The sequence below is a fragment of the Cannabis sativa genome, chromosome 1 (assembly GCF_029168945.1).
Source record: "Cannabis sativa cultivar Pink pepper isolate KNU-18-1 chromosome 1, ASM2916894v1, whole genome shotgun sequence".
Taxonomy (NCBI): Eukaryota; Viridiplantae; Streptophyta; class Magnoliopsida; order Rosales; family Cannabaceae; genus Cannabis; species Cannabis sativa.
In genome coordinates, this window is record NC_083601.1 from 21,462,154 (window position 1) to 21,474,592 (window position 12,439).

At 31.1% G+C, this 12,439-nt stretch overlaps 1 protein-coding gene across 1 annotated transcript; it reads left to right on the forward strand.

Moving 5' to 3' along the window:
- The first annotated feature begins 7,623 nt into the window (after window positions 1–7,623).
- On the forward strand, window positions 7,624–12,300 carry LOC115706469 (oligouridylate-binding protein 1). The gene is made up of 12 exons (XM_030634126.2): window positions 7,624–8,087; window positions 8,591–8,652; window positions 8,977–9,079; window positions 9,296–9,372; window positions 9,496–9,557; window positions 9,677–9,764; window positions 9,902–9,977; window positions 10,084–10,114; window positions 10,488–10,607; window positions 10,908–10,993; window positions 11,435–11,608; window positions 11,785–12,300. The coding sequence occupies exons 1-12, from the start codon at window positions 8,007–8,009 to the stop codon at window positions 12,064–12,066; spliced, it is 1,242 nt and encodes a 413-aa protein (XP_030489986.1). The 5' UTR covers window positions 7,624–8,006; the 3' UTR covers window positions 12,067–12,300.
- The last annotated feature ends 139 nt before the right edge of the window (window positions 12,301–12,439 follow it).

Here is a 12,439-nt window from a genome sequence, read left to right on the forward strand (position 1 = left end):
CTAGGTTAATTATATTAGTTTGACCTAATAAAATTGAATTAGCAACATAATAAACTTTTAAAATATATGAAATTTATTTTCATTTTAATATTTTAAAGTTAATTTTAAGAAAAACACTTTTAGTTTTAGATATTATTTCTAGATAAACTATTTGTATTTTTCTTGTATTTAATTAAATATAGAATTTTAACTAACTAGATTCTTTCTGGAGCTTATTTAATTAAATATTCCTCTTTAAGTTATAAATCAGTTATATCAACTAATTTTTTCATATCTAACTTAAATTTGAATATTTTATTTAAATTTTAAACTAATTTGAGGAATCCTAGGCATTAGTTATTAAAGATTCTTAAGATATTTTTTTAATTAATATCTTTTCGAATATTAACTTAAAATGGAATATTTTAGATATTTTTTAGGTTAATATCTTTTCGAATATTAACTTAAAAAGATATCTTCAAATTAAGTGGTTATAACTTAATTTTTGATATTTAATTAAATCTAAATTTGAAATTATTTAAGTTTTAGATTTTTTCTATATAACTTAAATTAGATACTTTTCAAATTTTTGTTGAAAAGATACTTAGTCAAATAAGATATTTTCTAGATAGTTATTTCTAGACTACTTATTATTTCTAATATTTAAATAGGAAAATATTATAAATTGTGAGATTAATTATTTAAATAATTAATTTTGGTACAATTTTATTTAAGTATATTTTTCCTAGTATTAAATTAGAAATTAATAATTAAGCCTTCTCTACACTTAATTATTTATTTCTTGAATTTAATACATTTAATTAACTTGAAAATTTAAATATCTAAGTTGATTTTCATCATGATACTTAAATATTTATTTTTCATGACACTTAATTAAATAGAAAATTATTTTATGTTGAAATTTAATTTTTCAACTTAAATTTAAATAATTTTCAAAAATATATATTTTTTTATTTTATTAATCAATTTCGAAATTTGCATTTTAATTATGCAATATTTTCGAATTTTTTATTTTGAGAAAAATAGATTGAGTTGTAAATTAATTATTCATTTTAATTAATTCTTGGGCCAACTTAAATCAATGATTTTTTTTATCTATTGATTAATTTAAAATAAATGAATTTAAAATTATTTATATATTATTAGAAATTGAATTAACTAGTCAAAAGAAAATCTAGATAGGTGATATTTTTGCTTAATGTATTTCTTTTCTATTTTTATTATTTTTTTTTCGAAAATTGTATAATTATACTTAATTTTTCGAATACAATAAATATATTCTCAAGGAAATTTTTAAGTTGCAAATTAATCTAATTTAATTCAACTTAAATTAATTTCCTTAATATTTATATATAAGATTATTGCTAAGATGGAAATAATTAATTTTATTTCAATCACCATCTAAGTATAATTTTATAAATATTATATTAAATTCTTATTTTGAATTTCAATTCTAAATTTTGAATTTAATGAGAGTATATTTATTAGAATAATAAAGAAAATACATTTTAAAGAATGAGCTTTATTATTATTAAGATATTCGATCTCCATTGTGGGTTTTACATCGCGTTTGTTTTAGTGAGTAATCCTCCCTAATGGAGGAACGTTCATTAGCAATTTCGCACCGTTTAATCTCGAAAGATAAGTAGTTTGTAAGTGTTTTATATGGTATAGATCACCTTAATGGTGGCGACCATATTTGACTTGCAAATTGCGAAACAATAGTAGTAGCTCATAAGATAGAATAGCCTTGACTCTCGCCTAAACGGGACAACGCTGGATTCCAATCTTGATCGAAGAAAAGGTTGCTAGAATGTTTAACATTTTAGATGAGCTGACGACTCTATTCAATGGATGGTACCTTTGACTCTCGCCTAAACGGGACACTGATATCAGTTTATTGAAAAACCTTAGAAATTATTTAGGATTGAATTTTTTTTTAAGTATTTTCTCATATCATTCCTAATTGCTATGTGCTTATAATTTATGAATTGATTTTGTGTTAAACCATTATTAATTTCTATTTGTTGATTTCTATTATTTTGTAGTATCCTGTATTATCAAAATGAATCCCATGTTATCACTGTTGAATGAAAACAAGCTGAATGGATCTAACTTTAATAAATGGAATGAGAACATTAATATTGCTCTCATATGAGAAAGTGCCTTGTTTGTTTTAACTGAGCCGTCACCTGAAGTGCCTGGGGACAATGCTTCCAAAGCTGTGAAAGAAAAGTATGAGCGTTGGCAGAAAGCAAATGACAAAGCTCTATACTTTATGCTCTCTAGCATGGTAGACACCTTCAAAACTCAGTTTTCTAAAACCGAGAAGGCTGCTGAAGTTATGACGAAGTTAAATGAGCTATTCGGTAAGGCATCACTTCAGTCACGCTTTGACGCGACTAAGAAGTACATTAATGCACGGATGGAACCTCATCAAAACGTGCGTGACCATGTTCTCCTAATGTCAAGTTATTTCTAAGAAGCCCAGGATCATGGTGCTGAAATGGACAGTGCTACTCAAGTAAGTCTTATCTTGAATAGCCTGACTCCAGCATTTCTACCATATACATCAAATTATGTCGTGAATAAGAAGGAAATTGACTTTCATGAATTAGTCAATGACCTTCAAACTTATGAAAATTTGATTGGAGGACCCAAGAAGAAAGGGAGTAAACCTCACAATCCTGGGAATGGTAATGGGACGAACAAACCTGAAGCAAATGTTGCCTCTGCTTCGAAGCCCAAATCGAAGAAGAAGTGGAAGAACACCAAGAAGCGAATAAAAGCCATGAAGAATAAAAAGGCTGCTCCTTCTGGTGATGCTACACTTAAAGGAAAGTGTTTCTACTGCAATGAAAAAGGTCATTGGAAATCGCAATGTCCTAAACTTCTTGCAAAGAAACAAGGTATTTCTATTTATAAATTTTAAGAGTTTTAGTGAATTGTTATCCAATTGGATTTATGATTCTGGACTAACTTTGTTTATTTGTTTCCTGCTTCTTTTAGGCCAAGCTACTTGAACTCAGATGAGTTGGATCGGAAAGCTGGACCAAGGGTGAAATCGTCCAGATGAAGATGAAGCTCTTCAATTTATTTTTGAATTAATTGTTTTAGTTTAAAGACAATTTGGATTTCAAATTTTAGTTAGGGATATTTATCCCTGTTTTTCTCATATTGTTCCAATACATTTTTTTTTATTATTAATAAAGTTTCTTTATTTTCGAAATTCACCATTGCAATTTATGAGAATGAGCTTCATTTATTTTATCTTCATCAATTATTACCACATTATATTTATATGTTTGTATGTGTAAGTGTTATTGATACAAATTCTATAATATTTACAACTCTTCATAAAGTTATATTAAATAAACACTAGAAACTATTTCTATGTTTATTAATAATTGTTCATTCTAATACAATTATTAAGAATTTGTTTAATTAAAGGATCTTTTGATCTGATAGGGGTGGAGAAAAGTTAAGAAAACTATGCAGTTCAACAATCTTTTATATCTAATGAACTCGGGATAGTATTCAACTCCACATAAACTCTATCACACTTAGAAAATAATGATCTTTACAACCTTTAGGGGTGGATCATAATCTCTATATACTTAGGGGTGGAGGTTATCCACAAGTACCCTATATGTATATTCTTAGGGGTGGAGTCTATTCCACAATTCCCTATGTGACACATATTTTCTTTAAACATGGAAGTAATATAATGAGTTAGCTATTATCAATATAAATTCTTGATCTTGATTGTATGTTTCATTTCGATTTTACTGTTGCAAGTAAAAGTTTGATACCTATGAAAGTTCTTTGGAAAAGTTTCACACTACCTTAATTGAGTGGGAGAATTTTAAAGTTCTATACCCTTCTTCATCAGGTTGATATTTGTGATAGATACTTAAGAACATTACTGAAAAGCAAATTTAACCATTCACATGGATAGGAATAGCTTATCATAATTATGAGAATAAGATAAAGAACTCTAGTTCAGTCCATTCGAATGACTTGAACCCAGAATTCTTAATCCTCATAAAATTTTATGGTATCTTAATTTTGATTACTTTATCTCTGGCATGTATTTTTCACTTCAAGTACTAGTCTGCTATGTTGATGACTTAGTCTTAACTTAAAGTTTCAAGACTAATACAAAAGTGACAACTAGATAACTCTCCAAACAATCAGAGGTTAAAAGTATTATTTAACCAGACATCTGCTATTGAGTGGGAGCTATCTGAGATGTAATCAAATAGGGAACATTAGAAGATATTCAAGAAAGATTTATGAAAGTGATCTATATGTTAGAACTGTGTATCAGTTGTCCTGGTGTCTCACCAACTCATTTCGAGATTTCATGAGATGGTGTTTACTTTGGGGGTGGAGGAATTATTGTATAATAATTCAAGCTCTACCAGAGAAGAACTATAACTTTGTGTATTCGAAAATCCAAGAAAGTTATATTGCTGAAGAAAAGTCTACACTGTATTATCTCAATTACATATTTTAAAATATGAGAGATATGTCTTCTGTTTATTCAGATGTACTTTTAAAACAGTAAAGATTTCAGTATCCCTTGATGAGTAAAGCATATAGTAAAGGATGTTTCATAAGAGGGGTGGATTCAAATATACTACACTTGATCTGAAGATCAAGACATCAGATTGACCTATTTGCACAGTTTGTTTTATATTAGTGCAAGTGGGAGTTTGTTGAGTTTTATGCCCTAAATAAAACTCTTTACAATCTGATTAGTTATCAATATAAGAAATTTGAAGTGATTGATGTTTGCATGAATTTTACATGCTAATGGTTTAATATGTTTATTACATTCACACACACACAAAATCAGTTAAATCCAGATCATATGTTTATTCACAATTATAGTATCGTCAACACAGTGGAATGTGATTGTGATCATGTGAATCAAAAGACTTGGTCCCTGTTTCATCAGTGTTATTGGATTTACACTAATGTGATAATCAGCGATGATGTATACTTACACTTGGAGTAAGTGTTATGTTCTTTCCAAGACATTAGTAAAGTATACTAGTTTCGAATGTATGGAGTATACATTGGACTGGACCGATATTGCAACTAAGTTAAGATATTACAAACTTACCGTTATATATATCTTTCCAAGTCAATATCAGTAGTTGATCTTAAGATTAAAAGAATCTAAATCCTGATATGCTTATGCTCAACTCAGGAGTGCTATTCATGTTCTTTGATTTATTACTTAAGCCTACTTTTAGGTCAGGGTGATACGTATATTTTGGGAACATAATAGTATGATTGAGTGGGAGTGCTGAACATAAATATGGAATCTATAGCTTCTACTGGTGTATAGAAGTCAAGTGATGATTCCCTTCGAGCTTAGCAAATAGAAGTAAATGGATGAGCTCTTGTTTAACTGACTAATTATTAGATCACTAAACACCATTTACAGGTAGCTAAGTGTTTTAAGGGGCAAAATACATTGAGGGGTGAAAACGGTAAAGAAATCCCATCTCGATGTAGATCATCTATATAGAGGATCTTTAAATCACAATAAGATTATAACAATGGTTAAATGAGATAGCATATTGATATCGTGAAACATATAATATGCTCTATATAAGTCTGAGAGTGCAATTCTAAGTTCTAAGAGTGGATTCAACGAAGAATTAATAAGTAGGAATTTACTTGGTAAATTTGGTTCACTTATTGGAAGCTCAGCATATAGATCCATGGTCCCTATTCTAGTTGAGAACATTCTGCTTGTAAGACTCATTAATTGATTCGTGATTGATCAATTATAATTCTAAAGTTAGACTATGTCTAATTTTATGAATTTTCACTAAGCAGGGGTGAAATTGTAAAGAAAAGAGATTCTAGGTTTATTTATTTATTAATGGACTTTATATGTCTAGTTAATAATTAAATTAAATGACAATATTATTTAATAATCTATTTTAGTTATTAAATAATTAGTTTTGGCATTTAAAAGGTTAGAATTGGAAAATTGACGTTTTTGAGAAAATAGAAATAAAATGTGATAAAACTGCAAAATCAAGTGGGGCCCACTAACACACCATGGCCGGCCACTATTTGTGGAGTTTCAAATTGATTTTTTCATTATTTTAATGCCAAATAATTCCTAACCTAAACCTAGTAGTTGCCTATAAATAGAAAGTGATGGCTCAGTCAAATCAGAAGTTTTCAATAATCTTTTCTGACAGAAATTTCTCTCTTCAGAAAAACTGAGCCTTCCCCACTTTCTATACCTGGCCGAAATCATCCCTCTCTTTTCCCTTCATCAATTTCGTGACCCTAGTGAAAGAGTAAGTGCCCACACACAGCAAGCAGTAACTCAATCATAGATTGGAAGACTGTGAAGGATCAAACTTGAAGAAGAAGGACATTCGTGCTCAGATCTTGATTATACTCTGCTACAGAAAGGATACAAGGGTTAGAGATCTGAGCGGAAGGAGACATTAATTCTGCTGCATCAATGTAAGGTTTTCTTAACTTTATATGTGTTTAATTTATCGTTTTAGAAAGTTCATATTTAGGGTGTTTAAACAACATACTTGTGAGTAGAGCTAAGATCATGGTAAAATAAATTACAACACACTCTACTCTTATTCCTTTCATAGCCAAATGTGAGTACAAACATATCAGGTGGTTTTTTAGCAATCTTGGAGTGGAACCTCCCATTCCAATGGTCCTTCATTTGCTTCTGCAAAATGGAAAGATAGTCATGCTTAGTGGTAATAATTCGAGCAACTAGGAAACAATCCATAATAGAAGCAACATTCTAATCGTCATCCTCATCATCAATGGTAATTGTTAACTTTTCTTCTTCAGATAGGCGCATGATGCCTTTCATTTTATCGGTGAGTGAATTCATTGCAACAGATATGGAAAAAAATGGATGAAATTTGGATTGAAGAGAGCAAGAAGTTCTTAAAAACTTAGAAAAATGGCTATAATGAACCATCAAAGGACTAAAATCTTTTCACGAGCAAATTCTCAAAAATAAAAAAAAAAAAGAAATTTGAACGATTAAGAATTAAAAAAAGAGGAGTGCTACAGCCAATCTCCTATTACAACCTCTTAGTTAATCTCTACACTCAAAAACATATGCCGATATATTTTTTTTCAATTTTTTTTACAGTGGTGTTCGTTATGCTTACAACATCATTCCTGTAAATTTTTGAAAAATTTCGAATAGTTTACAGTGCCAAAAATACGTTTGATGTTTTTTGAACATGCATGGTAAACTAGAATATCGGGAACTATATTTTTGGCACTGTAAACTATTCGAAAATTTTTAAAAATTTACGGGGATGATACTGTAACTATAACGAATATCGCTATTAAAAAAATTAAACAAAAATTTCGACATATAGTTTCGAACGTAAAAATTAACTAAAAAATTGTAATAAGAAGTTGTAATTAGCACTCCTCGTTAAAAAAAAAAATTGGAAATTAATTTTGTAGGTAAAATTCGATGAAAATTCACAAAACAAAAATGCTAATTATATATTTCTTTGATTGAATATTGGGTGGTAAGAATGTAGTAACAGGGGCATTAAATTTCCTAACGATTACAAAACAAGACTTTTAATTACAAAAACACCAACGCGCGGCGCGTGATCGTGTCGGTAAAAGTTGTAATAACTTTTACATTCCTCGAAGGGCGAGTTTATATAAAACTCCCATCACAGCAAAAACACTTTTTTTTTCACATTTCTTCTCTTCTCCTCCCACCCATCGCCTTGTTCTTCCTTTTCTCTCTCACCCTCTCAGAGGGATTTTTTTTTTTCCTTTTGTTTTTTTTTTTTGTTTTATTTCTTTTTTCTTATTGTATTTTAGTTTTATTTTTAAAAATTTATTTTCCTTCCTCTTTCTCTTCCAAATCTTGAACTGAAACCCTAGAAAACTCGATTTCCCTGTAAAGTTTCCGCTTGCTTAGAGAAATCTCAGCCTTGGTGGGTCTGAGGAAGAAGAAGATGCAACCACAGAGGCTGAAACAACAAGCGATCATGCAACAGTCCTTGTATCACCACCCTGCTGTTTTGGCTGCTCCCCAGGTTTCGCTCTATTCTTTTCTCTCTGGTTTTTTTTTTTTTTTCATTTTTTAGGTATTTAGAATTTTATTTTTTATTATTTTTTGCTGTTGTTATTATGCTTGATTTCATTTTTTCGTAAATAATAATTTATTGTGTATTTATCTTTTCTGTGCTTTGATCAGAATTTGGGCAGATTGTATGTTAGGGTTTGTTTTGTATATTTACGGATTTTTTTTTATTTTTTTTTCATATTATGCTTACTGCGTTAGGAGGTGACGCAGTTTCCTTTGAGTTATTATTGTTTCCCAAGGATTACGCAAATATGACGCCTCAATCGATGGCTTAAAGAATTATGGAAATTATTTTACTTTAATTCTGGGAGGTTTTAAATTTTTATTTTTAGTGTTATGATTAGGTTTATTCATTTGTTTGTATTTATCCTGTAGATGTAGCTGTGAGGAATTTAGGGAATTTTCTATTTCTTTTTGTTCTTTTTTTTTTTTTTTACTTTTTTATTTTTGCAGATAGAGCCTATCTTGAGTGGAAATCTGCCTCCTGGGTTTGATTCAAGTCAATGCCGCAGTGTGTGAGTGTTGTATAGACATTTTCTTTCTCTTTTTTCCTTTTTCTTTTCTTATGTTTTTCTTTTTTTAGGAAATGAGTGTTCTTCTAGGAGCGTTTTGTTGTTAAGTAGTTAGTTTTTTAGATTAAAAATATGTATATACATTTAATATAGTTCCTTAAAGTAATTGCCAACCTTGATGCTCAAGGGCATATCATATATTTACATATTTTATAGATACTTTTAAAAATATTTTTTATGTTATCAACATCTCCCCAATTTATGTTGTGTCCGTATATTTCAGTTTGGCTTTCGAGTTCATCTGTGTTAAATTTATGAAAAATGTAGGTACGTAGGTAACATCCACCCGCAGGTCACTGACACAGATCTTCAGCAAGTATTTTCTACTGCTGGTCCCTTGGAAGGATGCAAGCTTATCAGGAAAGATAAGGTGATGCTGTTTGTGCTTATTTTTTCTTTTGTGTTTGATTAACAAGTTAGCAACAATTTTATAATCTTGCAGTTGCTGTGAAGATTCTTTGCTCTGCGCAAGTTGCTGTGTCTATGTTCTCATTTTCTATTGTTTATATTTAGTTGAGGCTTTTGCGGCCTCAGCTTTTTGATAGTTTGCATTTGACTCATTTACATGGCTCTTACTTTTATGCAGTCATCTTATGGTTTCGTTGACTACTTCGATCGTAGATCAGCAGCTTTTGCTATTATAACTCTTAATGGGAGGCATCTGTAAGTAGAGATCTTCACTGGTTTTTTTGCCAGACTTTTTTTTTGTAAAAATTTATTAGTTATTTGACTCTAAGCTAACATGTTATTTCTTCCTCATTTTCTTCTTTTCTTTCTTTTTTCTAGGTACGGCCAGCCTATTAAAGTTAATTGGGCATATGCAAGCAGTCAGAGAGAAGATACATCAGGTTTGAAAGGAACCTGAATTTTTTATTACAATGTTTAACTTTATCCCTTTCTTTAAATCAATATGATCTTCCTTTTTTTCTTTTAATTAATCTATATTCTTCAAAAATTTTGCATACAGGTCATTTTAATATTTTTGTTGGTGATCTTAGTCCCGAGGTTACTGATGCTACACTGTTTGCTTGCTTTTCTGTTTATCCCAGTTGTTCGTAAGTTTCATTTCTGCTGTTTACTCTATTAGTTTTTCTACTAGTTTTTAGATTTTGAGAAATACTTTAATTCACCTATATGATAGAAACAGATGCTTGAGTAAGCTAACATCGGGACATATTAATTAAAATTTCAGAGATGCAAAGGTTATGTGGGATCAGAAAACTGGGCGATCCAGGGGTTTTGGATTTGTTGCCTTCCGTAACCAACAGGTAGTTGAATTTACAATTTATTTTTTGGGAGTTACTGTTAAACTTTAACTTGTTATTGGACGTTTATCTTTTGAATCATATCATGAATTCTTTGTTTCTTTGGCAGGATGCTCAAAGTGCAATAAACGACTTAAATGGTGAGATGAATTCATTTTTGTGTGTGAAAGCAGTAGATGTACTAGTTTTATTATTTATCGTTCAGACATAACGTCAAGTGTTAGTTTAATTTCTCTCACCCTCCAAAAAATACCCAACGGTTTGTTGGACAGTTTTAGACCTGTGAATGAGATTTTCTTCTGAGAAGAAATATAGTTAAGAAACTTTTGTACAACAAGCTGACTTCTGCATCTCAAGATTTTTTTTAATTTGTTTTTGTCCATTAAAACTTTATCAGGGGCCTCTCCTTTCTTTAAGACTTGTTAGATCTTTACTCATTCTGTGTGTAATCATGATGTTTTATCAATGGATTGATGTTTAGATTTTAACCATTTATTTGCTGGAACATTTCAGGAAAATGGCTTGGAAGTAGGCAGATCAGGTGTAACTGGGCCACAAAAGGTTCTACTACCAGCGAGGACAAGCAGATTTCTGATTCTAAGAGTGTTGTGGAGCTAACCAATGGCTCATCAGGTGAGCCTTTTCGAACCTCTTATGACACTCGTGAGTTCTGTTGTGGGTTTGGACTTAGGATTTGATATTTTTATCTCCTATTTTCTTCCATTGCCCATAATTGTTGGAGAAGTTTCTTGGGTATAGCAATTAATTTGTCAAAGATTAGATTCCATCAGCTGTAATCTATTGAGGCCCTTGTTTGATAATACTTTTGGCTACATACTCCCTATTTTCTCTTACAATTTAACATTTTGGAAAATTTTGTGACATTGCCCCCACCCTTGTCTTTAATTATATTTGTGCTTTTCATGTTCTCAGAAGATGGTCAGGAGATAGCTAGTGAGGATGCTCCGGAGAACAATCCCCAGTATACAACCGTGTATGTTGGCAATCTTGCTCCAGAGGTATGGATTGACGATCTCTGTTACAATCACTAAATTTATTATGTTCATGTAATCATAAACAAGTGTTGAATTAGAAGACTTTTAAACGAAGAGTTTTAGGAACCATAGTGTGAAATTGTTCAGATGACAATGCATAGACTTAAGAAAAGAGATCTTTGGAAGTGCTGTTAAAAAGAATCTGATTTAAGTTTGGATAAACAAGTCCAAGGATTATGTGTAAGAAATGTTTTAGATGAAACTATTATCAAATGGGTTAGTCTGGCATCATGTGATAGTAAAACACCACCGCCTCACTTTCCTTTCTTTTAACAGGACATTTTGAAAGATGGATTTTCTTGTAAAAGTGATTTATTAAACAATCTTCCATATTTGTTGTTTCAATGCAAGTTTTAGTTGAGTTCTTCCAGATTTTCCTAAATGTTTAGTTACAACTTTTTGAAGGTCACTTCAGTTGACCTCCACCGTCACTTCCATGCCCTTGGTGCTGGAACTATTGAAGATGTTAGAGTGCAACGAGATAAAGGGTTTGGGTTTGTGAGATTCACTACACATGCTGAAGCAGCAATGGCTATCCAGCTGGGTAATGCTCGTATGTTGTATGGCAAAACCATTAAGGTATGCTCTATAATTTTTAGGCATCTTCAGAGATGGAACTTAGTTTTGTTTTGAACTTGGTTGGTCTGTTGGGATCACTAGTTCTTATGTGTTGTGATTTACAAATGGCATTATGATGTATAAGTATTTGTCATGTACTCTACGTATGCTCATTGTCATAAATCTTACTGTTACAGTGCTCATGGGGGAGCAAACCGACTCCACCAGGGACAAACTCTGCTCCTCTTCCCCCGCCAGCAGCTGCAAGTATGCCAGTTTTCTCCGCAGCTGACCTTGCGGCCTATGGAAGACAAATGACATTAAGCAAAATGGGTGGTGCTCAAGCGCTTATGCATCCCCAGAACCAGCACGCTCTCAAGGCAGCCATGGGGATGGGTGCAGGAGGTAGTCAGGCTATATACGATGCTGGCTATCCAAATGTAGCTACAACCCAGCAGCTCATGTATTACCACCAGTAATTTCATGCAGGAAAGGTAGTTGGCTTGATGAAATAAGTTGCTCAGATTTGACTGTAGGATAATATATTATGATTTTTCCTCTAGTTTTTCTTTCCTTTTTTTTAACTGTTTTTTTTAGATTGCTGTATTTGTATTACAAATATACCTCATCTGAGTGCGTGAACAGGTTGTGTGTTTCTATTTTCCCTGTTGGGATTGTGACTTATTGGAGCTTTGGCTAAAATTATTACTGAATCTCTGAATGTGCCATAACTGAAGAAACTCTCAAATAAATAAAATATACTAGTAATAAATTCTATGGGTTTCTCTTCTGTAAAGAAAGGATTATGTTCGTACATGGTTTTCTTTCTCTATCAATAAAAATAAATATACT